General features: G+C 33.5%; 2 protein-coding genes across 2 annotated transcripts; one reads left to right on the top strand and one right to left on the bottom strand.

Moving 5' to 3' along the window:
- The first annotated feature begins 2,298 nt into the window (after positions 1-2,298).
- On the top strand, positions 2,299-15,706 carry agxt2 (alanine--glyoxylate aminotransferase 2). The gene is made up of 11 exons (XM_016292867.1): positions 2,299-2,477; positions 3,893-3,981; positions 4,071-4,261; positions 4,486-4,621; positions 5,874-5,975; positions 6,273-6,365; positions 7,257-7,389; positions 9,064-9,152; positions 11,250-11,399; positions 13,787-13,885; positions 15,495-15,706. Exons 1-11 carry the CDS (start codon positions 2,378-2,380, stop codon positions 15,594-15,596), a joined length of 1,284 nt encoding a protein of 427 aa, XP_016148353.1. The 5' UTR covers positions 2,299-2,377; the 3' UTR covers positions 15,597-15,706.
- A 4,070-nt stretch (positions 15,707-19,776) lies between these two features.
- LOC107600889 (dnaJ homolog subfamily C member 21-like) lies at positions 19,777-27,450 on the bottom strand. Its single transcript, XM_016292866.1, has 10 exons — positions 27,304-27,450; positions 26,774-26,902; positions 25,496-25,800; positions 24,476-24,645; positions 23,972-24,065; positions 22,638-22,793; positions 22,301-22,343; positions 22,041-22,204; positions 21,823-21,907; positions 19,777-20,664 (listed from the first exon to the last, which is right to left on the bottom strand). The coding sequence occupies exons 1-10, from the start codon at positions 27,448-27,450 to the stop codon at positions 20,509-20,511; spliced, it is 1,449 nt and encodes a 482-aa protein (XP_016148352.1). The 3' UTR covers positions 19,777-20,508.
- Positions 27,451-27,618: the final 168 nt, after the last annotated feature.

Raw genomic sequence — 27,618 nt, 5'->3', positions numbered from 1 at the left:
TTAAAAGCCACTACTTTTTTTTAATGCCGCTATTCACTCCTAAACTACATGACGGGGTCTGTTTCTATAATGTACATGGCCTATTTTTTAAACTGATCTTAAGTATTGTCAAAGCATTCACCCAATTCAAAACTTTTGCTTGATGCATTTCACTACACATTTAAATTAATTTTAAATATAATGGCAGTATGCTGCATATTATATAAACACAAGAGCATTATTTGCAGTCGGTTTATACCTAATGTAATCCTGCTGGAAACAGCATAATCTCAGCCATACAATTCAAAATGTCTTTGCTTATTAATGGTTTACACACATGCAAAAGTAAATACATGAAAGGGGATTTGAACTGATTGTAAACTCTTATCATTTTAAAGAATTTGCCTTTGATATTTACAACTCTCAGGTGGAGGAAAACTTACTTAAACACTCCTGCCGAATGTATGTATTATAAATGTTATTGGCACTGATTTCAAACACGAAAGCAAAAGCAGTGTAAAATGAAAAATTGCAAACTGCCAGCATTCAAATATTTTTCCAAATATGTTACAGTGAGTTGTTCACTGTAAGAATTTGTGTGTTTCTGTGAATGTTAACCTTGTGAGAATCTATTTTTCTAAGTCTGTATATCCTTAAATCCTAGGTAGCCATTAATTCATGGAGACAAGGAAGATTTTAGCCCTTGCCAATTCAAGAGTCAACCTCCACATGTTGCCTTATTTTATGCATACATCTCTGAAAGCCGACTGAGGTGTATTTTTATTTTATTTTTATTTTTTTGGAAAGGGTAAATTACCAAATATATATTTATGTCTAAAGTTGCATTACGCATACATATAAATATACAATAATTATTCAATTGTTATATATAATGTAGAAATGCATTTATATGTAACCTACAGGCAATTTATATACTGATAAATAGTTTTGTTAGTTTTGCCTAAGCCATACATAAATCATCCCATCTAACTTTGTTGATTTGTGAGTAGCGTAACGTTTTCTTTGTTGCTCAACAGTCATATATTCTCAGTTTCATGCATAATAAATCTGCATGGAAAAGCACAATTTCTTTTAATAGATTTCTATCTCAGGCAATGTCAAATCTACAAAATGTGTGTTTGTTACAGTATCTAATTTAATGTGAAGCCTCGGGGCAACAGTGTGAAATAATATTCAAGTCTTTTCATCTGAGAGTAAGATATCTTACAGTAAAGAAAATGCATATGCAGATTTGATCATTTAGGGATTACATCTTTCTAACTGAAATCACATTTTTGACTTCATTCTACCAAACCCAAAACCATCTGACTAAAACAATTGTTCAAATCACAAAAATGTGTTATACATTTATAGAATTCTGTTGCTATTTTCTTTACTGTCTTTTGTCTTTACTGTCAAGTCACTGGAGGTGCTGAAATTAAATTTGCGATGTTAACCTATGTAAGAAATACATCTTGTGTGTTCTACTGTCTTCTGCTTTTCCATAAACATTATTTGTGTAATCACATAGCAAAACCATTAAAACATATGCTCAGATTGTTTCAGATGTGTTGGGGTGGTTATTCTGAGAATGGCTTTTTATTTTGCCGGTAAACATTTAACCAAAAACATTCAGGCAATGCATATACACAACAGAATTGTTAACAGTGAGTACTGTGTACTCGAAAATACTGTAATACAAAGACCACAACATTGATTCTAATTCAGCTTTTATGTTCTTGAATTATTATTATTAGGCCTATTATTATTATTTTGCTAATTTGTCACAAAAAAATTGTTTATACTGTATCTCCAGAGATTTGTAATTGATTACTTGACTATTTTAGATGATCATAGTTTCTAAAATCTAATTCATCTTGTTATAATGGATTTTTATATTTTAAGTTAAAAGAAAATCTAGGCCTGGCACAACGGTAATTCAATTAAAAATGACATATAAAAAATTAAAATAGGGAAAAACTTATGAAGGCATAAAGTTTTCCAATTGATAAAACTAAAACCTGTTAGTTGTATTATTATTGTTATTGTTATTATTATTATATACACTACAGTGTATATTATATACTGGACATTTACATTTATTGATTTATCATGGACGCAACCTGATGAACTGAACAAACTAGATTTCATATACTTTTAGCCATATTAAATGGAACATAAGATAATCCCACTGATCTATAATAGAGAGGTTCGAACACTTCTAGTGACTTCTAAGACATTACTCTTCAGTAAAAGGTCTCGAGACGGACTTTACCCCTTCATACCATTGGCTGAACGTGCCCCTCCTCGAACACTTTTGGAGTAGAATCCACCGCTTTCCACACACAGTTTAATTTTTGGAATTGCTGCAGAAATATTTGTGTTAAAAACATCAGCAATGCATAAAGTTTGTTCTCGGCTACACGGTCCGTCTGTGTTCGGGAAAACGGACCCGTGGAATTCAGTGGACGCGTGTGTAAAATTCCACAAAGGTTGCGGTAAGGATGCAATGTTTGTCTCACATTTAAAGTGACCGCAACATGTAACGGTTTTATTATATAGTACATAAACTGCGTTTGCGTATTTCGGCTCGAACGAATCTGTAGTCCGGATTCCCGAGCATCGAATCACGAACACATAACGGCCCTGTCATCATAACAAAAATGTAAATAAGTATGTGTTTGGACATTACCATGGTGGTACTGTGGTAATTAATGACGAATGACTGCCCTGTCAGTATTAAAACACTTCTATCTATCTATCTATCTATCTAGAAGTTGGATATATCATACAATTCTTACTGCTTAAAGTTGTTAGATAGATAGAATACATATCAACAGTGTTGGGGAAAGTTACTTTTAAAAGTAATGCGTTACAATATTGCGTTACTCCATAAAAAAGTACCTAATTACGTTACTTCGTTACTTTTTGTGGAAAGTAATGCGTTACGTTACTTTTTAAATCTGGACAGGGCTTGCTTGTTTGTTTTTAAAATAAAAAAGTTCTATTTTTGGCAAATATATAAAAGCCTTTTCACACCAAAAGTGAAATGAATAAGCCTCGGGCTGAAGGGAAAGTAAATGTACGTCCGTACAGCAGATTACAGAAGAAGACATTTCAACACACTTCAGCAATAAAAAAAACACACAAATGTTTGTCTAGAGTGATTTGTGCTTATTAGTACGGCTGAACTGGATCATCGAAGGTCAGGAGCAAAGACATTGGTTAATTAAACACATGGGATTAAATACATAAAGGATATTTGTGTTGTTTAACATTTAATTATTGCAGGTTTGCGTTATTTTTATTCATTTTGAGGAATTCTGAATCTGTGTTTTTTTTTTTTTTTGAGTGAGATGAATTAATGCATATTCATATTTATTTTAGAACTACAGTAACATCTTCTGATTTCTGTCACCATGGCGACACCAGAGCTGTCAATCAATAAATTGGAAAAAAAGTAACTTGTGTAACTCAGATATTCTCTTGTAAATGAAAAAGTAATGCGTTACTTTACTAGTTACTTGAAAAAAGTAATCTGATTACGTAACTCGCGTTACTTGTAATGCGTTACCCCCAACACTGCATATCAATATCTATCTATCGTAAAAATATTTTAAAATAATAGTAAAAAATTTTATACAATATACTCATACTACTTAATACTATACAAATAATATGATAGATAGATAGATGGATGGATGGATGGATTAAATATGCCTATCCTATATCAGCACTGTAAATCTTCTGTGCCAACGCATGCAAGGTTACTGGGAGGTTAGCAGGTTTCAGGACAGGGCTTTCCTGCAGCTTAAAAGATAAAAATATCCCCTTTGCATATGAGCTGGCAGGAAATATTGTGACCCATAACTGCCTCTATGGATTACTGAGCACTAAATGTACCTCTGCCCAGGTGTGCTTTGCCAAAAATCAGCCGTGAAACACCCACCACCTGTGCTGCCCCAGATTCCCCCATGTGACTTTAAACCTCAGCCGTATCAGGTAAGAGGTTTATATCTGAGGGCATTCATAATAATAGTAATCAGAGAGAAATCAAATCATTTTTAAGCATGAATGATTTTTTCCTTTAGGGCATGTCTAAAGACCGTTTACTAGACATAAGGAAAAACAACTGCAACCCTATGACTATGAAGGTAACATACTACAAGAAGCCAGTCTTCATAAACCAGGGTTACATGCAGTGGCTGTGGGACATGGATGGAAGACGCTATCTGGACTTGTTTGCGGGGGTCGCTACTGTTAGTGTAGGACATTGTAACCCGTAAGTTTCAGTTTGTTGCCATGCAACATTTTTGTTTATTTTGTGAACGTGTGCATTACAGTTCGCTTGAACTGCAATAATGACTAAGCTGTAGATTAATGCTTATTATGGACTTGTTCCAGCATTTTATTGCCCAGAGCTCTTACATGGGCTGCTGTGTTTGTTTTTGTTTACAAAATTGCATTATTTCTAAAATGTAATTAGAAGTTTGAATATGGTTGCAGGAGAGTGACAGAGACGGCCGAGAAACAGCTGAGGCGTCTATGGCACACGACAGCCATCTATGTGTATCCACAAATACAGGAGTATGCAGAGAAACTGGCCTCTCTTTTGCCAGACCCGCTGAAGGTACTGTATGATTGATGGAGCCACTGCCATTGCTGAAAGTGGAAGGTTGAGCGTATTGCATTGTGAATATATTTTATTACATGTAACATACTCTTGCCTACTGCAGGGGCTTACAAACTGGGGTCTGGGGGTGCCATTTTGTCTGCAAAAAAGTATAAAAAAATTGTTTAGTTTATGTATAGCACGATATAAGTTAAATATCAATTATTAAAATATAAAATTACTAATATATAAAAAACTAAATTATATATAAAAATAAAATCATAATTAAAATCAGAATCATAAGAAGTAGTCATACAGAATGTGACAATTACATTTCATTGTGCTTTCTAATGTTGGAATTCATTAGATTGTCACAAAATTAAGAGACTGTTACAGAAGATACAAAAAAGAAAATTATCGTAATTTCAGTATTTTCTAAATAATTCATATATATACACTACCGTTCAAAAGTTTGGGATCAGTAAGATTTGTAATATTTTTTTACCGAAGTTTCTTGTACTCATCAAAGCTGTATTTATTTGATCAACAAAAAAAAACGGTTATTTTCTGAAATATTATTGTTAAATAAAATTTCTATTTGAATATACTTTAAAATGTAATTTATTCCTGTGATGCAAAGCTGAATTTTCTGCAGCCATTCCTCCAGTCTTCAGTGTCACATGATCCTTCAGAAATCATTCTAATATGCTGATTTATTAACAATGTTGGAAACAGTTGTGCTCCTTCATGTTTTTTGGAAACTGTGATACTTTTTTCAGAATTCTTTTATGAATATAAAATAAAAAAACAGCATTTATTCAAAATGGAAATCTTGTGTTACAATATACACCACCGTTCAAAAGTTTGGGGTCAGTAAATTTTTTACTTTCTTTTTTTGAAAGTAATGAATACTTTTATTCAGCAAGGATGTGTTAAATGGATAAAAAGTGATAATAAAGACTCATATTGTTAGAAAAGATTTTAATTTTAAATAGCAGCACAACTGTTTCCAACACTGATAATAAATCAGCATATTAGAATGATTTCTGAAGGATCATGTGACACTGAAGACTGGAGTAATGATGCTGAAAATTCAGCTTTGATCACAGAAATAAATTACATTTTAAAGTATATTAAAACAGAAAACCAATATTAGAAATTGAAATAATATCTCACAATATTACAGTAAGCATGTCTTATAACTGTATGCATTTGAGTTGTGGGATCTGTCTTGCAAAGCTTCGATACATTTTTTTCCCTATGTGGATTGTGTTCATTTTAGACCATGTGTCCGGATGTGTTCAGGGGCCTCTGGGGAGGAAGCCACTGTAGAGACTCCCCAGTTCAAACCATCCGAGAATGCAGCTGCTCCCCAGGTACAAACACACACATACACACACACACACACACACACACTATCAAAGCTTAATGAGGGCATACTATATAGACTTCTACTGTTTTTATATATATATATATATAGTGTAGATTGATGTGAAAAAAAAGTAATTTAAAGCAGTTTAGCATAAGGCTGCAAAATAACAAAACGTGAAAAAAATTTATACTTTCACAAGGCACTGTATATCCAGCACTGACTAAAAATTCCACAAACACTTAACTCATTGCTTTCAAATATTAACATGTGGCAAGTTATATCCTGATTATCATTTTTATCTTTCTACAGGGTGTTGGTGGGGCTGTTCAGTTTCCAAAAAACTACCTGAAAGACACCTACCAGCTTGTTCGGGAGAAAGGAGGAATCTGTATAGCAGATGAGGTCTGAAGAATTTGCTTGTAAATACCATTCTGTACATCAGTGAAGCCAAAAACACAGGGTTGGTGCTTCAGATTGTCCCACATTTTCAAAAACAAACAGAGTGTGTATCACTCTAGTGAAGTAAATGGCAACACCTGTGCTTAACCCCGCCCCAATTGCAGTAAATGGGGGGTTTCAAAGTGTTTTTGAAAACAGTACAGTTATCGTTTCAGTGTAAACTACTAAAAACACAAATTTGTGACGTGTATTATGATTTCGCATTGTGTTCCTTTACAAAGTTACATCGCCAACTACTGGCCTGGCAAGCATCATATAGTGTTTAAAGTGTGGATCGTTTGGACAACGAATAATGCAAATTAAAAAGCTTTTTTAGTACATCTTTGTCATGTAAATGTAGACATTTTTACACACAATTAAAAATGCAAAATAACTCTTATTAATTGTTTATTTTTAAGAAAACTGGATGCTGCTCACTTAATTAAAATGCATGAAGTGATCATGTGACGACACTGTTTGCGGCATTATTTAAAAAAAGATTTATAAAATCATGAAACGGTATGATGTATGCAGCCAATAAATTTGAAAACAGTTCAGACAGTACATAGCCTAATTATGCATGAGTATCCAAGTGTACAGTATCCAACAGAAATAAATAAGGTTGTTTCACATTAAAAAAAAAAACTAAATTTTTGGTCAGATAATGGTTTAACAGAGATTTCAAAACTGAGGTACAGAAAATAATGATTCGTTTATTATAATATATAGATATAATATATAGAAAATAATAATTTGTTTATTTGTTTTATGGCTTTGTAATATACAAATGCTTGCTTGATTACTGAATAACGTTATTATTTATTGCAAATTTGTTGGTAATTTTGGTTCTTTTAGGTCCAGACTGGTTTTGGCCGCACAGGGAGCCACTTTTGGGGTTTCCAAGGACATAATGTCCTTCCAGACATGGTTACCATGGCAAAGGGCATAGCGAACGGTTTCCCGATGGGGGCTGTAGTCACCACAGCAGGTGAGGCTAGAGTGAAATTTCGGCAAATTCAGATTAACTTATTATTTGACTTGCTTATTCAAGCTGTCTGTGGCTTTGTAATAGTTATTCAGTTTCTACAAGTGTGCATTCATAGATTAAATTAACTGCATTTAAACCTGGAGGTGTTTTAAATGAGGTACACACAGGGAGTGTTACTCTTCAAAGTTTAATGAGGGACTGTGCAGGAAGACATCGGTCAAACAGGAAGTGGAATTAATCAGCACTCTGAACCCAGTGGTGAGCTTGAATCCAAGTTTCAGCATTGCACTCAAATGCAATATTCTTAGAACAAAATGAACCACAAATTCTAAATTACATCTCTCTCATGTTGCTTTTAATAGGCTTACCATTGTGTTCACCTCAGTGCTTTGTGATTTTGAAAAGCTCTGCTTGAGTACCAGTGTTCCATATTGAAAAGCTCTGATGCTCTGTTGATGCAGGACAACCACCTAGCAGTGCATTACAATAGTCCAGTCTAGCTTTTCTGCATCAGAAACAGGTAACATGTTTCGTAGCTTGGCAATGTATCTAAGATGGAAGAATGCTGTTTTTGTAACATGGAAAATATAATTTTCAAAAGACAAGTTGCTGTCTAATATAACACCCAGATTTTTGACTGTAGAGGAAGTAACAGTACATCCATCTAGTTGCAAATTGTAATCCAAGAGATTGTGTGTACTGTTTTTTGGTCCAATAAGTAATATTTCTTTCTTATCCGAATTTAATAGGAGAAAATTATTGGTCATCCAATCTTTTACATTTTTAACACACTCTGTTAGCTTAGGTAATTTAGAAGTTTCATCTGGTCTTGTTGAGATATATAGTTGAGTATCATTAGCATAACAATGGAAAATACTTCCGTATTTTCTAATAATATTACCAAGGGGCAACATGTATATTGAAAATAGCACAGGACCTAGAACAGATCCTTGTGGCACTCCATACTTTACTGGTGATAATTGAGATGACTACCCGTTTAAATAAACAAAGTGTTAGCGATCGGACAAGTAGGATCTAAACCATCTTAAAGCCTTCCCTTGAATACCCGTATAGCCTTGTATTCGATCTATGAGTATGTCATGATCTATAGTGTCAAACGCAGCACTAAGATCAAGTAAAACTAGCAATGAGATGCAGCCTTGGTCTGACGCAAGAAGCAAGTCATTTGTAATTTTAACAAGTGCAGTTTCAGTGCTATGGTGGGGCCTGAAACCTGACTGAAATTCTTCATAGAGATCTTTTTTTGCAAGAAGGAGCACAATTGAGCAGACAACTTTTTTCTAAAATTTTAGACATAAACGGAAGATTTGAAATGGGTCTGTAATTTGCCAGTTCATTAGGCAAAGAATTGAATTGAACATACTTGAACTCTGAAAGCATACTGGAGTGCCACTGCTCACTGCCAATGCTTTTTTCCTTCACTCTAATTATGTTCCTCTGGCTCTTGCTGTTTGCTCTTCATCCTGTGAGAAGCTGAGAGAGAATGCGTGAATAGAAAGTGTAAAACCAGAGTAGATTCATTTGTCTAAAATTATGAGCGTACCTAATGCTTAAAGTTGCACCAAATAAATAAAACCACACTGAAAAACACCTTGTGAGTGGGTTGCATGCATATTGATTGCACTGATATCATGTGAGTTTTGTATTTTGCAGAGATTGCCAGGTCATTTGGGAAGGGAGTTCATTTCAACACATTTGGAGGAAACCCATTAGCCTGTGCAGTCGCCTCATCAGTGTTAGATGTAAGTACAGATCATTTTACTTGTCAGTTGTGCACAGTTACATTAGTATAAGCAATAGTGAATGCATAAATTGTCATTGTGTGTGATAAGTTATATATTAGAAAAATAAACAATAAAATTACATAAAATGTAAAATGTATTATGATATGTTTGTGAGATAATGATAAAATTGTACAAAAATATACATAAAAATATCTGTTATCAGCAATAGTAATTAAAATGTTACTGTGAGATAATACATGATAAACTAGTAAAAATGTCTAAATAATAGTATAAAATAATATTAAATCTAATTAAAAATAAAAAGATCAATGGTTAAAAAAATAATATAAAACATCTGCTATCAGTAATGGTGCACAAAATGTTGCTCTAAGTGAGATAAATCAAACTAGTATAAAAATATCAATAATATAAAAAAATAGCATAAAATGTAGTTAAAATAAAAAGATCAGTGGTACATAAAATGAAAAGTATATCTGGTATCAACAATAGTGAATATATCTCAAATTATAAACTAGTACAAAAATCTAAATAACAGTATAAAATATACTAGTATAAAATATAGCTAAAACAAAAAAAATATCAATGGTTTATAAACAGAGGCGGACAAAGTACACAACACCATTACTTAAAGCTGCAGTCCGTAACTTTTTTGTGTTCAAAATTTACTAAATGTATATAATAAGCGAGTACACCATGAATCCATTTTCCAAACCATGTTTTTTCTTGTCCTGAATCACTACGGTACACCTATAATAAGTGTTTATATTCTGACTATTTAGACTGGTTCGGGTAGGTACCGCTGCGGAGTAGCCCAGTAGCCCAGATTCGCCATAGACATAAACAGAGAGAAGTAGCTCCGGCTACAATGTTCTTCTGCAAGACGCACGCAGTTCTGTTTATTAACCGCTAGAGTGCTAAAAGTTACGGACTGCAGCTTTAAGTGAAAGTACAGATACTGCTGGTCAAATATTACTCCATTACAAGTAAAAGTTGTAAAGACAGATTTTTACTTAAGTAAAAGTACAGAAGTACTTACTTTTAAAAGTACTTAAGTACCAAAAGTAAATTTCCTTTTTTATGTCAATGCACTGTTTTATTATTGTTGTATGTAATACTTGCAATACCTCTGAAGCAACTTACAATACATTACACCTACTGAATACACTAACTAGCTTGTAGCACATTTGGAATAAAGGAGCTTTTAGAATGTTAAAAACCTATGGGGTAAAAACAAAACAAAAAAATAATGATTTAACACCCCTACCCACCCCCACAAAAGCAGGATGGTAGTGATCTCACACAGCTCTGGACACATCTATGTGTAGCCATTCATCCACATTTGAACAGAGTGGACAGTGAAATTGCTGTAAATAAAGACTAAGGAAGAAAATAAAAAATCAGACCTGCTTTAAAACCCAGCAACACAACTGTAGCTGTATAACTTTACAACAGCAACACTGCTTTAACAAAAAAGCGAAACAGCAAGACTTATTTGACATCAAAACAAAAATTGCTGTACTTTGATGTCACACACAGAATGGTCTACAGTGCTGCTTCAGTCAAACACCTATTGTGTTTTATTAGGAGATGCACAACAGTTCTTCTGTGGCTTTATAGGTAATATTTTCACTTACACAATTTAGCAAAATCAGACAATATTGTGTCTAATATAAACCACAATATTAACTTCTTATTATTGAATTGCTGTAATTAAATATCACATTTGGAACTGGTCAGTGCTCAAAAAATCCTGGGAAATCACTTCATGTAGCCCCAAGAGTGATTACTGATAAACTGTCTGGAAAAAAAGAAGAAAAAAATCCCCCACTGACTTTCAAAGCTTCTAATGACTTTCTACTTTGAGGATCTTCATAGGAATGTAGTGGAGTGAAAAGTACAATATTTGTCTTTCAGATGTAGTGAAGTTAGAGTCATAAGTTTCCAGAAAAAAATAATACTCAAGTAAAAGTACAGATACTCAAAAAGTGTACTTAAGTACAATACTCAAGTAAATGTACTTAGTTACTGTCTGTCTCTGTTTATAAATAGTACTTGAAATAATACTTGAAACTGAATGCTGTATTTTGCTCTCAGACAATAAAAGAGGACAAGATGCAGGAGAACAGTACTGAAGTGGGGACGTACCTGCTGACTGAATTGGCCAAGCTCAGGGACAAGTACGAGATCATCGGTGACGTGAGAGGAAAAGGTCTTCAAATTGGGGTGGAGATGGTCAAAGACAAGGTGAAAGCAGCAAACGTTAAAATACATGAAATGCACGTAGCTTTCATTCATATTATACTATTGATATTATTAGCCAACACAACAAATATGTGTTTTAAGGATCTATGGAAGCCTGTTTCCATAGGCGCGGGAAGCGGGGGTGCTGAGGGTGCTGCAGCACCCCGTTTTTTTCTGTGGGCAACTGTTTAACTGTTGGGAATAAAAAAAAAATCAGAGTGTCTATTTACAGAGTGCAAATAGCCCGCCTTGTTGGCAGAGGCTATTTACAATAACTCCACCCACCAACGTGTGATTAAGCTAGTCAACATGACAAAAGACAGTCGTCAATCGTCAGATTCAGTGGCGTAGATGGTAAAGCGTGTGTCGTGCTCCTTTTTTTCTCCCTTTTCAAATTTCAAATCACATCAGGAAAGCATTTATTTATAATAAAAATTAAGGAAATAATCTAAAAGTTTAGTAAGGAGGGCTTTTGTCCCAATAAGGTGGCATCCATTTAATAATTTGAATTAAAATTAAAATTTACACTCAATAAGTTATTGCATACTGTTTTATAATGTATTACAATGCTAAGCTGCAGATAATTGCCACTATTTGCAATAAGTAATTAGCAGAATATCCTGCTATTTTAACATAGTATAAATAGAAACTATAGCTATTTGCACTTAGTGTAAATAGCATATATCACTAAAAATACTGCTATTTTCACTTAGTGTAAATAGCATCTATCGCTAAGAAAATATGCTATATTCAATTAGTGTAAATAGCATCTATTGCTATTTGCACTAAGTGTAAATAACCTCTACAGCACCCCCAACCTAAAACATCTTCCCCGCGCCCCTGCCTGTTTCTGTCACGTTAAAAAAATGAAAAAGGTAATTGTGAAATTTGATCACACAATTCACTTTTTTCTCGCAATTTTGAGTCTACAGCTCGCAGTTATATTTTTCTGTAAACTCTTGAGTTTGCCTCTCAATTTTATTTTTTTGTTTCCACTACTAGAAAATTTTGTATTTTATAGCTCACATTTTAGACATTTTTCTTGCAATTCTGAGTCTACATCTCACAATTTTTACTTCTTTTCTGTAAATTGAGTTTACATCTCAATTCAGTTTTTTCCACCACGAAAATAAAGTTATTACGACTTTTTTTTTGCAATTGCGAGTTTATATCTTGCAATATTTAGTTTATATCTAGCAATTCTGACTTTTTTTAAATTATGAGCAAAAAGAGTCAGAATTGTGAGATATAAACTCAGAAAGTCTTAACCTTTTTTATTTTTTTCCCATGGCGGAAATAAGCTTCCATAATGACCTGCCGTACATGGTTTGGATTAATTATTTGTAAGAATACAAACCATTTATTCATATGTTGATATGACATCTTAAATAGCATTGACTGAAATGAGTATAAATATTTTATTTGCTATAGAAACTAATCTATATTTTTGCCAAATGTCAGTAAGAATCCTTAAGTACAATCTTTCCACCTTACAAAAGCAGCAAATTGTACTCAGTTGTCAGCTGAAGGATCGTGTAACTTTGAGTAACGACATTTCGATTCACCTAAACTAATGCCTTGAATACACAAAGACATCTGGCGGTGCATGTGTTTGTCTGCGCAGAGCTTTAATTATGGAAACTGCCTCTCATCAGGTGCAGTAACCTTGCTTATAGCTTTCCAATATAAGAGCACAGCAGCTTTTCATCTGGAAAGAGCTCAAATTCAGGAAAACCGAACGCCTCTTGGCATAAAAGTATTTTAACATAAAAAGATGCACTTCAGTTTTAAATGTCTAAATCCATCTTGTTTTGTGAAAATTAAGGCAAATGACACCTCAGGCTTTTGCACGGTTCAGAAATCACTGTGAAAATCCTCAAGCTTTGTGATTGTGTGCATCCACTTCATTAAACTTTATTTGTAGAGCGAGCTTCGTTTCTTGACCTTGAGGTATGAGAGGAGTCACGAGTAGGAGTTACTTTAGCTCCAGATGGACTAGTTAATGATTCAGAATGTTTGTTGTGAGTGTATGCCATTTTCCTCGCAGGAAATGAGCTAGAAGACTTGTTAGCCATTAACTAGAGCCGAGAGCAATGAGACAGCATGTTCAAACATTCCCAGAACACACTCCACTCTCTGCCTGAGCTAAAAACACCCACTGAACCTCACTTACCTGTGGCTATTTATACTGGAAAGTCTTCAAGGATGTTTCTGGAAAAATGAGACAGACACAAACACTTCAGTCACATTTCAGTAGATTTCACTGGGTGGATAAGTTCAGCTGAACTGAAAGCCCCTGATTTTTCAATCGAAGCTTTGTTTGTTCCAACAGCATAGCTGAAATTGTTCTCCTAAAACCCACTGACCGTCTCTCTCAAACCCATGTGTAGGCCAGCAGGGACCCGCTCCCTCCTGAGGCCATGGCTGAGATCTTCGAGGACACTAAAGACATGGGTGTACTGATTGGAAAAGGGGGGCTGTATGGACAGGTAGGCGAGGGAATCTGAAAAGCGATTCTTGCGGATGTGGAATATGAATGCATGGGGTGTGGGGATGTTGTGCAATGGAAAAGGTATTTCAGGGATTCACTTCAGTCTTGTAGTGGCATGGATGCTCAATGCCTCAGGAATCCTGAGGCAAAGCTTGTCTGAACTTATGGAAATAATCATAGTAAGCACTGAATGTACACTTAAAGGAACAGTTTCTAAAATAAAAAAGTTTTTTTTAAAATATATTTTACAATTTTATCATTTACAATTAGATGTGTATATATAAAACTGTACAGAATATACTTTAAACTTCAATTCATATTCAAGTGTAAGTAAAAAAATACTACAGTAAAATATATGCTAAATGTATCATTTATTTAAAAAAATGCATTTATTAACATTTTTATTTACTTTGTTAACATTAACATTTTAGATTTATACATTACTTTAAATTCATATTGGTTTAAAATGTATAAACAAAAAATTTAATAAAAAAAAACTAAAGATCATAATCATAAATCATATAGAATATATATATATATATATATATATATATATATATACATACACACACACACACACACACAAATTGTATATTTATAAAATACATTTTTCATTTATTTATTCTGAATGCATTTTGATTTGCTTTTTTGTTATATTTTAGTCAAATAAAACGCAGTATTGTGCAGAATTGTACTAGATGCTTTTTTTTTTTTTTAGGTCAAATTGGGAACATTTTATATACACTGTATTGCCAAAAGTATTGGGACACCCCCTTCTAATGAACAGGTTTGACTACTTTAGTAATTTCCATGAGTACAAATCTTAATGTTTAAGCATATAATGATATTCTAGGGAATTGTGTGCTTCTGATTTTATAGCCACAGTTTGGACAGGACCCTTTTCTATTTTAACATGACCATGCCTTTGTTGTGTATAAGGCAAGGTTCAAAAAGAAATGATTGATTCAGTCAGTGTGGAAGAACTTGACTTGTCTGCAGAAAGCCAAGTCCTAATCCCAGTTGAACACCTCTGGTGTGACTTTAAATGCAGACCTTGAGCCAAAAACTCATCACCAAACACCAAAGACTTGTACATATAGGGACAGTCATTTTAGACACTTCCAAACCTGTTGCAACAGAGATGGAAATACAATTTTTAAATACATGAATTATGTTTCCATCTTTGTTACCACAGCTTTGGAAGTGCCTTTTTCTGTTCTAAAGAAGGGGGTGTCCCAATACTTTTTGTACAAGTCATTGGTGTTTGGTGATGAGTTTTCTGCAGACCAGTCAAGGTCTTCCACACTGACTGAATTAATCATTTCTTTTTGAACCTTGCCTTATACACAACAAAGGCATGGTCATGTTAAAATAGAAAAGGGTCCTGTCCAAACTGTGGCTATAAAATCAGAAGCACACAATTCCCTAGAATATCATTATTTGCTTAAACATTAAGATTTGTACTCATGGAAATGACTAAAGTAGTCAAACCTGTTCATTAGAGTATATATACATTTAAAGCTTATTTTCAAATCTTTTAATCTTAGTCTTGCTCATTCTACTTTTTCCTCAAATGTTTTTCCCCTATCTCACCTGTTCTTTTCCAGACTTTCAGGATCAAGCCTCCTATGTGCATAACTAAAGACGACGCAGACTTCTTCCTCGCAGTGTTCAATCAGGCAGTGCAAAACTACATGGAGAGAAGATAAGACATGCAGAACATGATGAAGACACACTGGCTCAGATTTCATCTGGAGAATTATACGGTCACACTTTATTTTAAGGTCCAATTCTGGCCATTAACAAACCATTAACCATGACTTTTAAACAGTTTAAACATAGCCACAATAAACTCCTAATTTGCTGCTTATTAATAGTTAGTAATGTAGTTGTTAAGTTTAGGTATCAAGTAGGATTAGGGATATAGAATATGGTCATGTAGAATATGTGCTTTAGAAGCACTAATAAACAGCCAATATGTTAATAAGGCATGCTAATAAGTAACTAGTTGATATTGAGAATTGGTCCCTTTACTAAAGTGTTAACATTTATACATTACATAACAGGTCTGCACAGTTCATCTAAAAAGCACCAAAGGCAACAAACACAATTTCACACTCACATTCCTTGATGTATAAGAGCGATATGTCAAGAGCACTTCTTTTTGAGCCTCCTCTCGCTTCACTTTTCACTTCACTTGAGTACACTATACTTTAGAAACTTAGCACCTTCACAAGGTATTTATAAGCACTTGAGCTTTGTCTCTGTGGCCTAGCTGACCATCTAAGACCAGGGGCCTCATTTATAAAATGTTGCGTATAAACCGTCCTAAATTTGTTCTAAGATCATTTCTCAAAAATGCGCAAGTGCGATTCAGAGAAAACGAAAACGGCCTTTGTAAACGCCCCCCAATTAATATCATTACCATATAAAAGAGCACATGCCAATATCCGACTTTCTATGCTTGAAGCACAAGCATAGAGCACAAGCACAAAGAAGGAAAAAAACCTTTGCCGAGTCTGAAACTGAGGTCCTGCTGGCGGAGGTAGAGGTTCGTGCGGGAGGCTTTTTATCTAATAATGCGTAATTATTCTGTGGACAAACAATGTGTGTGCGGTTATATTTTTTCTATTGATTATTATCAAAATTACTACTTCTAGAAACAACAGAAATAATAATAATAGTAGTAGTAATTATAAAACAATTAGGTTTCCAAAAGTAAGAATAAAGTACGAATTCAAGTACAATTTTCAGTCATCTTCTAAAAAGTGAGCCATCCTACTTTTAAAATCACTTGCTATGACAACTAATAAAAAGTTTAGTATCACGAAATTCTTGCAAAACTTTAAAAATCATTATTGAACGAAAAATTGGACGTTTCATATCATAATAAAATTAATTATTACACGATTATGGGCTCTGGTCTGAAAAAACCTGCATGTGATTTGGCATTTCTTTATATTTACACAGTTTACTAATGCTGCTCAAATGTGCCATTAATGTACTGACACAAAAATATATAGTGTATTTTATACAAATATAACTGATGTAAATGACAAAAACAAAGTTTAAGGCTGCTGTCTCTATTTATTTTCACAGAAGCAAAGCAGCAGATGTTATAAATAAAAACAGTTAACAAAGTTATTGAATAGAATATATTAAAACCGTTACTGCATGACAGGCCTATTCTTATAGGCTACACAGACAAAACAGTCGGAGATGCGTTTGTGCATTTTTTTTCTGTTTTATGCATTAGTAGTAAATCAAGACTTCCCAAGTTCTCTTGTAAAATAAAATAATAAAAAACAACATGGAATAAACCGTGCTATTACCGGGCTACTAAAAAGGTCAGTTTAATCTCGCAAAAACTCACGTTAATAAAAAATCTGACTACACTGCACAATTAATCTCTTACACTGCATCTTTTTTGTTTCTGATGAATTCGGTGCTTTTATTATTATTGCAGCTTAGATGTTCAAATAGCTGCAGTACTCCGACTTTGCCACAAGGAAAAGTGCGTATGCCTGCTCAGACCCTGACGTGACGGTAAGTACTTTTCCACGTCAAAGACCGTTTTTAGAAATATGAACGTTGCCGTGGATTTTAGCGTACGCACACTCTAAGATCAAATCTGTGCGTACACACATTTTATAAATGAGGCCCCTAATCTTTAAAAGTTTCTAAAAGTTTTACTCTCAAAATCATTTAGGAGACTGATTTATCAAACACTTGAATTAAAAGAAGTGAAAAACATGAATAATACTAGTCATGTTATTGTCATGTAATAAAGTATACTAATCCAAGAATCAGTAAAGTCAAACAAAATTAGTTGGTACAAAATGATTTTAGTATCTAACAATACAACATGATATACTTGCTATAACAGGTTTGTGTTGTTTTACAGGTACAGCTACATCCATTGATTTTATACATTAAAAATAAAACGACGCATAAAAACAAAAAATCTGGTTCAAACTATCTTTTAAATTTGATAATTGTCTTTAGTGCTGAAAAATATAACAAATATTGTTTCTCGCAATGCTAAATAAAGACTAAAGCACATTTGTAGAATTTACATTGTAATTGTGGCTTTTTAAATGTATTTTAACAGCAGGGCTGCATTTGCAGTAAAACAGCACTTTAATAAATACATAAATATGTTTGGAGAGGAATTAACTTTAAACCTGACCCAGTTCAAATGGCATTCATAGTCTGTACGATTAAGGCAAGCAAGGTCACTTTTATAATAAATAAATCTGTTGATCCTTAAAACGTCATGTGAAGATATGGATATTTTTGTCCTGTAAAGAAAGCAACTGTATATTAAATAAGCATCCAATGTTTTTCCTGGTTCTTTTTGAGATCCTTTCCTGGAAATCCAATGGTATTGTTTTGCATAACACTAAGCCTTTTTATACCGCAGCTGACCCATTACACGTGGTGCAATAAAAATATTTGAATGTTTAGCTTTTACCCTTTTCACAATCCTAAACCCATCGGTCTTATTACTAAAAATAACACTGTTGTGAAATTTTGCGGTTCATAGCGCATTTCTCCTAATGAACCGTTCCATGTTCCAAAACATTTCCAATAAAATTGAAGCTCTTTGAAATATTGTCAAAAGCAAGTTCAAAACATCCAGTGGCGTTTTATTCCTCACGAAGCCTTTTAAAGGTTACCAGTCTGGAATGGTGTCCATGAAAACGCAACTAAACCGGACATAAAATGTGCCATCTTTAGTAGCAAGATCATTATTTTTAATCTCCTAAAAACTAAATTCTGATGAATTCGGTGCTTTTATTATTATTGCAGCTTAGATGTTCAAATAGCTGCAGTACTCCGACTTTGCCACAAGGAAAAGTGCGTATGCCTGCTCAGACCCTGACGTGACGGTAAGTACTTTTCCACGTCAAAGACCGTTTTTAGAAATATGAACGTTGCCGTGGATTTTAGCGTACGCACACTCTAAGATCAAATCTGTGCGTACACACATTTTATAAATGAGGCCCCTAATCTTTAAAAGTTTCTAAAAGTTTTACTCTCAAAATCATTTAGGAGACTGATTTATCAAACACTTGAATTAAAAGAAGTGAAAAACATGAATAATACTAGTCATGTTATTGTCATGTAATAAAGTATACTAATCCAAGAATCAGTAAAGTCAAACAAAATTAGTTGGTACAAAATGATTTTAGTATCTAACAATAAATCTTTAAAAGTTTCTAAAAGTTTTACTCTCAAAATCATTTAGGAGACTGATTTATCAAACACTTGAATTAAAAGAAGTGAAAAACATGAATAATACTAGTCATGTTATTGTCATGTAATAAAGTATACTAATCCAAGAATCAGTAAAGTCAAACAAAATTAGTTGGTACAAAATGATTTTAGTATCTAACAATACAACATGATATACTTGCTATAACAGGTTTGTGTTGTTTTACAGGTACAGCTACATCCATTGATTTTATACATTAAAAATAAAACGACGCATAAAAACAAAAAATCTGGTTCAAACTATCTTTTAAATTTGATAATTGTCTTTAGTGCTGAAAAATATAACAAATATTGTTTCTCGCAATGCTAAATAAAGACTAAAGCACATTTGTAGAATTTACATTGTAATTGTGGCTTTTTAAATGTATTTTAACAGCAGGGCTGCATTTGCAGTAAAACAGCACTTTAATAAATACATAAATATGTTTGGAGAGGAATTAACTTTAAACCTGACCCAGTTCAAATGGCATTCATAGTCTGTACGATTAAGGCAAGCAAGGTCACTTTTATAATAAATAAATCTGTTGATCCTTAAAACGTCATGTGAAGATATGGATATTTTTGTCCTGTAAAGAAAGCAACTGTATATTAAATAAGCATCCAATGTTTTTCCTGGTTCTTTTTGAGATCCTTTCCTGGAAATCCAATGGTATTGTTTTGCATAACACTAAGCCTTTTTATACCGCAGCTGACCCATTACACGTGGTGCAATAAAAATATTTGAATGTTTAGCTTTTACCCTTTTCACAATCCTAAACCCATCGGTCTTATTACTAAAAATAACACTGTTGTGAAATTTTGCGGTTCATAGCGCATTTCTCCTAATGAACCGTTCCATGTTCCAAAACATTTCCAATAAAATTGAAGCTCTTTGAAATATTGTCAAAAGCAAGTTCAAAACATCCAGTGGCGTTTTATTCCTCACGAAGCCTTTTAAAGGTTACCAGTCTGGAATGGTGTCCATGAAAACGCAACTAAACCGGACATAAAATGTGCCATCTTTAGTAGCAAGATCATTATTTTTAATCTCCTAAAAACTAAACAAAAAATGCACGGCCTACTCAAAAACATCCAAGTCTCATTTGCCTACAGAAGAGCTCTGAGGCACCAGATTACACATCAATGATGGTGGGAATAAATGGCAGTTCTAGGGAAATCTTTTGGCATATGGCGCGTTACAAAAGAAATGTCAGCCCATGGGGCACAAATTCATTCTTCTAGGGACAGAAATACACACGCTTCCTGATGCACAACTGCATATCAAGCTGTAAAAAACAGCAGAGGTTTTGTTTTCTTGGACAAATGTACATCAGTGTGCAAATGTGTTTCAAATGTGCCTCTCGGTTATCTGTTCTTCCTGGCGTCCTTCTTTTTCTTGCACGTTTGGGCAGTGTTACTGGAGAGGGCGGTGGCGTGGCCCGTGGTCTTCAGGTGATCGAAAAGTTTGTTCCTGGTGGCAAATTCATACTGACAGGTCACACAGCGCAGGTTGAGTTCCTTCTATAAAGAGCAGACCAAAAAAAAAAAGTTAGATTAAACTTAGCTACCACGTGTCATTTTGGAGCGAGAAAACTGACTCTGAAGTAAAACTGCAGGATTTGAATTGCAACAAAAATTAGATTTAACACAATTTGGCCAACATTTTGTGATCATATATCAATATAACTATAATATAATAATAGTAGTAGTAGTATTATTACAAAATAAAATATTATTTTAAAAAATATTATTTTTTTTATTGTGCTTGTTTGTAGGATTGCATGATTTGTCTGGTGTTTTTCCGTTTTATATCAATATGGCTTAAAAACAATAACTGTTATTATTAAAATTAAATAATATATAAAAATAATAAAACAAGAAACATTACTATTATAATATTTCACTGTAAAACAAATAATAATAGAAAAATATAATTTATTTTACATTAAACTGTTAAAAAAACTGCTTGTTTGTAGGATTGCATGATTTGTCTGATGTTTTTGAATTTTATACCAATAGGGTTTAAAATGATTATTAAAATTATATAAAATATAAAAATTACTACAACAGGAAACATTACTATTATAATATTTCACTGTAAAACAAAAAATAATAATAGAAAATAGAAAAATATAATTTATTTTACATTAAACTGTAAAAAAACAACAAAACAATACTACTATTTATGGCTGTCTTACTTTCTTCATTTTCAAATATTAAACCATCAAACATTTGCACATTAAAAAGCCACCCAAACTGTAGAGCAGAGATGGGAGTTAAATCGCAGTCTTTGCGGTTTTTTTAATAATCACACTGAGCCATATTGCAATTTCAGATATATTTTGATTAATCATACAGCCCTACTCCAAATTATGTAATTGCTAAAAATGAATGCACAATGCCTTTTTAAAAATCAACAGTCTGGATTTTCAATTATACTACAGTTTACATGTTTATTTCAATATATAATGTGTAAACTACTTCATTACACCAATCAGAATGAATAAAGCTGTTGTATAGTGCATATTACTCAATTATAGCCGTTATAGGAAATCACATTATTAAGTCATATGAAGTTGTTTATGTCTAGATGAGGTTTATAAAAGAGCTGTAACATCATAAAGGAGTGGCTGTTTGCTCACATGTACAAACATATGCTAACAAAAGTACAGTACACACCTCTTGTGCAACTTCCACACCTCCGTGTGGTTTACTGTTCTTCTTACAGTCTTTTCCACCTTTCTTCTCTTTTGTCTTTGCAGAGCTGTAAAGGGTGACATTAAGAGTTCATCTCAGTTGATATCAATATACAGAGGACTTTACCCACAATGCAAGAGCTTAAACACTTTATAAGAGTTTCAAACCAGTGGATTGTTAAAAAGGCATTTAAGAGATACCTTTTTTGGTTTGTGGGTTCATGTTCCTCTGGTTTTAGCTTCTCATCTGGGTCCTCAGAGGGGACAGGGGCATCCTCGTTGTTGCCCGAGTCAGGCGCAGGTGCGGGATGCTCTTCTGTGGACTGTGGGACTGTGCTGTCAATCTCCGGATCTTCTGGAAGATTCTACAGAACAACCGCATTAGAAAATACAATTTTATTGGATAAAAGATCACTTTAAATTAAAATACATCAGGGGTTTGGAGGTTAGATTTCATTTACGTTTTTCTGCTGCCGTTTCTTTTTCTTCTGCCTTTTAGATAATCTGTAATCAAAAGAACCAATCAGTGGACAGGATTAGCCAACTATGCGCCAAGAATCCCTCTAGATGCTTTTAAAAAACTTGCAAAGTTTAATCATTTGAAATCATTAAAATGTTTGAAATATCATTAAGCAATGACATTGTCATCTTATATTTATGTTTACATTATTCATTTTACAATAATGTTCACAATAAACATTTTAGACATCATGATGTATTGTGAAATACTGTAAAAGTTGCAAAGCAAACAAATTCCAATCAAAGAGGACACCGCAAGTGCTGACAGGCATGTTTTACTTTTGTCTCGGGGTGTCATCGAGTTCATCATCATCATTCTCTTCCTCGTCTCTCTCGGCAGAGCTGTGACTCAGTGACTTGTCTTCCTCCTCCAGCTGTTGCCGTAGCAATGCCACCATCTCTCTGTGTTTCTTAGACTTCTCATGGTTTTTCATACTGATGTGTGAGAAAAAAAAATTATACTGCCGCATTAAATACATGTAATGCAAGTCATCTAGTGTGAAAACATGCTGTGCATTTGAGATTATGTAAAAAAACATGCTAACTAGAAAAACAACACATCTATGAACAAATACATGTTTGTTTTAACATTTAAACATCTACATTAATTTAGCTTATCAGATCATTAGTATTATATACACTACTTTTCAAAAGTTTGGGGTCAGCAAGATTTTTATTATTTTTTTGTGGAAGAAATTAATAGTTTTATTTAGCAAGAATGCATAAACTGATCACAAACTGGTTACAAAAGATTTCTATTTCTTCTGAACTTCCTATTCATCAAATAATACAGAAAAAATGTATCATGGTTTTCAACGTGAAAAGTATGAAAGCCTATTTCTGCCACTGGAAAAAAAAAAAGGTAATTGCGACTCTCACAATTCTGAATTTCCCCCCCCCGCAATTGTGAGTTTACATCTCGTAACATCTCATTTTTCTCAGAATTGCGTGATATAAACCTGAAGTTGTGAGTTATAAAGTCAGTATTGCATGATAAAACTCGCAATTCTGAGAAATAAAGTGAAAAATAAAGATTCTGAGAAATTCACAGACTTTTTTTTTACGCAATGTAAACTCGCAATTATGACAAAGAAAGTCCGAATTGTGAGATAAGACGCAATTACTTTATTTTTTATTCAGTGGTGGAAACGGGCTTCCATAGAAAAGTTTCTTGAGCAGCAAATCAGCATATTAGAATGATTTCTGAAGGATCAAACACTGTGACAAAGAGGACTGGAATAATGATGATGAAAATTCAGCTTTAAATCACAAGAATAAATTACATCTTAAAATTTATTAAAATTGAAAAGTTCTTTGAAATTATAATAATATTATTATTTCACAATATTACTGTTTGGACTTCATTATTTATTTGGTGAGCCTTTAAAAACCCTGACCCCAAACTGTAAAACGGTAGTGTAAATACTGTATATATACTTTAGAAATGTAAAGCAGCTCCGGATCTAAACTGAAGCGCTATATAACTTAAAATGTTTTTCAATGACCTAAAAATTTGAAATCTACAAAGTGAAATTAAATATTTGTTTGTGAAGTGATGGAGGGTGAGCATGGAAAGTTTCAGTGCGGTGTATGTGGGTGCTCTATTCACTCACGCTTTATCGGATTTGAACGATTTGTCACAGGCAGGACAGTACAGGTCATCATAATAGTCGTTCATTTCCGCGGCACCATCTGCCTGCACCACATCTGACAAAAGTCATACAGCGGTGAGATATGCGTGTGGTCCATTACTCTCAAATGTTTACAGTATAATTGAGGAATTTTTCATGACTTGGTGACGCACTGTGAGTCACTGCATTTACATATGAATCACAGATGATTGCTCTGACTCGTCCTCACCATTTATAGTGACCTCAACAAGTGTTTGCACACTGATGTCACACGTAAAATATCTGAATGTCACTGTATAGATATAAAAATAACAAAACAACTTCAACAGAATTCGTTTTGTGACATGCTGTGCTTAAAAAACTGCTTGCAATATCAAAAATCTCAAAATCATCTAATGTGCACTGAACCTTTGACTGGCCCCTGAACCTCTGGCCTCCTCTACCCAGAATCCACTCAAGTATATGTGTACGTGACATCAAACTCACCTCCCCTGTCCACATTTGCCGTCTCCTGCCCGTTTTCCACCTCCTCCTCGTCCTCTTCACTTTCTGATGCGTCACCAAACTCTTGACCGTACTGTGCTTCCATCTGCTGAAGTTCTTTCTCCAGCTCTGACATGGCAGCCCAACTCTGTTCTTTATACTCTTCCGCCAGTCTAACGGCACACAATCAATATTTAAATAACTGTAAGATATTTTATTACAGCAACAATGTATATAATTTTAGATTTTTAAATATTACATATTAAATATTTTATATTAACAACATTTATGTATTAAATTTAATATGAAATATATTTACATGCATTTAATACATCATTAAAACACATTAACAAAACAATAGAAGTGTGTGTGTGTATATATATCACATTTTATATTTAATAAAAAGTAGTAATATATATATACAAAATGTATATATTAAGTTTAAGTATACAAGTTTATCCAAAGAATTACCACGATTTCTCCAAATTTTAGGTTCCTGTTTGTTTCATTTCTGAATAAGGACTTTTAAAAACCCGCCAAAATAAATGTTTGCTGATTTTAGGTTTGACAATGTTGAAAATTTATATTTAAAAAAAAGAAAAGAAAAGGAAGAAAAAAATGTAAATATTAACATTGTATTTTTATATTAGTATTGTATTTTTAGGCATACTACAAAATAGTTGTATTTTTATTTAAAGCTAATTTTTTATTTTAAAACATAATATTTATTATTTTAAAAATAACCTAATTAAAAAAAGCGGAATTATATTATTTTTATCTATTAATTCGAATAATTACTTTTTATGATTTATATATCAATTTGTTATAATTTATATATTATTAATATATTTATTTATTTTACATATTTAAATTTAAAACTCTGTTATATTTCCAGGTTTCTATTTAAATATAATAATCTATCTATATATAAATATCTAAAAAAAAAAAAAAAATCACATTTTAACTGTTGCATGAAAAAAAATTTAAAAAAAAAATGACCCAGTTATGTCTAATCTTACTCACTTTGCTTGGTGGAGCTTCTGTTTTCTCCTCAGTTCTTCAACTTTTTTGGCCTTCTCTGCATTCTGCTCTTCCACCAGCTTCTTATGAGCCTGAACACGCTTGTCTCGTTTTCGGACGAAGGCCACTAGTTGGCGCACCAGCTCGCTGTGCTCTTTCCTGGCCTTGTCCCTGGTTTTCTTGTTCTCTTTCTCCATGGCTCTCTTCTCCCAGCGGTTGGAGGCCTGTCGCGTGTCGTACTCCTCTTTCCATGCAAAGTTTTTGCGTGTACAGAAGCTCTGCCAGTAGCCATAGAATAAATGCACCACCTGAGAAACAAATAAAGATCGTTATTTAGGGGAAACACAGACAAATGTAATAACTAGATTTTATGTATAGACTTCTTGGATGCTTCTTCCTTTTAACAAGATGAAGAGATTTTAGTGGGCTCATACACTCATCCTCTGTTCATCTGCTTTTTGCAAGCCTCCACTGACGGCAAACACTCCAAAACATCCATTAGGTAAAGTGCAAGTACGAGCCACACCAGAATGGGAAACGGTTAAGATCGTTTAAGATCCCTCAGGCCTAACTGGAGTGGGATGAACCTCAATGTTCAGACTCTGGAGATGCTGGATCCCTTGAACCAAATGTGAAGCTTTCCACTCTTTTAGCTAACAATCTGAAGAATGTTTTCAGAAATGAAAGAGTGCCATCCTGCTACCTGTAGTAGCTGAAAGAAGTATTTATAGATGGAATACTTTTAGGTTCCATTTATCTAACAAGCTAATTATCCACAGTCTCATTTGGCTGTAAGGTCTAAAATGCACTAGAACTCTGATGCCATGTTTTAACACTCAAGTATTCCATCTTCATGGTATAAATACATATCTCTTTAACAAACACAATGCATACTCTCCTATCATCTCAAAATCTGTAACAAATTGATAACTACTGAGTTTGTTGTTGTTTTTTGGTTCATCAACCAGCTCTTAAGAGTCCATACATTTATTCTGTCTAAAGATTGGTTTCATTTTTTAGGGAATTGAATTATTCTGGTTCACTAAAAAGAACAGTTCAGAAGTTTGTAAGATTTTTTATTTATTTTTTTTAAAAGAAGTCTCTTAAGTCTGACCAAAGCTCAATCTATTTGATGAAAATGACAGTAAAATAATAATATGAATTTTAAGCAGCCATTACTCCAGTCTTCAGAGTCACGTTTTTTTTCCCCCCCAATATTGACAACAGTTGTGCTTAATATTTTTGTGGAAAACTGTACTGCACGTTCCAGTGTCTACATACAGTGTCATAGTCACTCTGAGAGTCTCCAAATGAGGGAAACACGTCCTCCTCCTCTTCCTCATCTTTACTGTGCTCCATCTCCTCCTTTACGATAGTCTCAAACACATTCCTGTATACAGTGTAAAAGCCCTACAGAGAAAAAAAGAGAAAGAGTTTGCACTATTAAAACACAGAATACATGCATTTCCACAATAAACTGTCTGAATCTTTCCAAACATGAAAAGCATTTTCAACAAACTTCTACTGCCCTCCAGCGGTACAGGATGGTATAACAGACAGATATAGCTATGTAAGATAATACAAGACATAATAAATCATCATTAATAAATCAAAAATATACATAGAATATAGAATATGAAATAAAATCTCTCATTTAGTTACAGATAAAATGCAATGGTAAAAGACATCCGTCTGACATATTTCACGCATTTAGAAGTGAACACCGGTGAAAAACAAGAACATGTCTGATATGAGCGGACACGTGCATGTGTGGCTACTGGCTGACAGAAAAATGAATTTTAAATATCCACCTTTTCGTCATCTCCGTAACCTGAGTAGCAGGTGACAGTGAAGAACTGCAAGAGATCAATGCTCTCATCCTGGTACTCTCCGCTGACACCCCCTTTCAGCAGCGCCTCTCTGTGGTTATCATACCTTAAAACAAAAGTAACAGTCATATTAACATAAATAAATATTAATGGTATTATATCAAAGGCTGTAATAGTCATTTTAGTCTTAAAAAAAGGCCAAATACTGAATAGTATTATTGGTATTTTTTAAATATTACATAAATTACCCCCCCCCCCCCCCCAAACAAAAAAATATTTTGTAAGGGTTTTTTTTGT

Source organism: Sinocyclocheilus grahami, unplaced genomic scaffold (assembly GCF_001515645.1).
Source record: "Sinocyclocheilus grahami isolate Dianchi unplaced genomic scaffold, SAMN03320097.WGS_v1.1 scaffold294.1, whole genome shotgun sequence".
Taxonomy (NCBI): domain Eukaryota; kingdom Metazoa; phylum Chordata; class Actinopteri; order Cypriniformes; family Cyprinidae; genus Sinocyclocheilus; species Sinocyclocheilus grahami.
Note: the sequence above shows the minus strand (reverse complement) of the source record. Positions and strands in the feature narration are given on the sequence as shown.

Coding starts and splice junctions, on each gene's coding strand:
- LOC107600889 (XM_016292866.1), bottom strand. CDS start 27,450: ATGACTGTTACTTTTGTTTTAAGGTATGATAACCACAGAGAGGCGCTG. Junction 22,794..23,971: donor TCGTTCAAATCCGATAAAGC/GTGAGTGAATAG, acceptor CTCACACATCAG/TATGAAAAACCATGAGAAGT. Junction 20,665..21,822: donor GTGTGGAAGTTGCACAAGAG/GTGTGTACTGTA, acceptor TGCTCTTTATAG/AAGGAACTCAACCTGCGCTG.
- agxt2 (XM_016292867.1), top strand. CDS start 2,378: ATGCATAAAGTTTGTTCTCGGCTACACGGTCCGTCTGTGTTCGGGAAA. Junction 4,262..4,485: donor AGTGTAGGACATTGTAACCC/GTAAGTTTCAGT, acceptor ATATGGTTGCAG/GAGAGTGACAGAGACGGCCG. Junction 6,366..7,256: donor GAATCTGTATAGCAGATGAG/GTCTGAAGAATT, acceptor TGGTTCTTTTAG/GTCCAGACTGGTTTTGGCCG.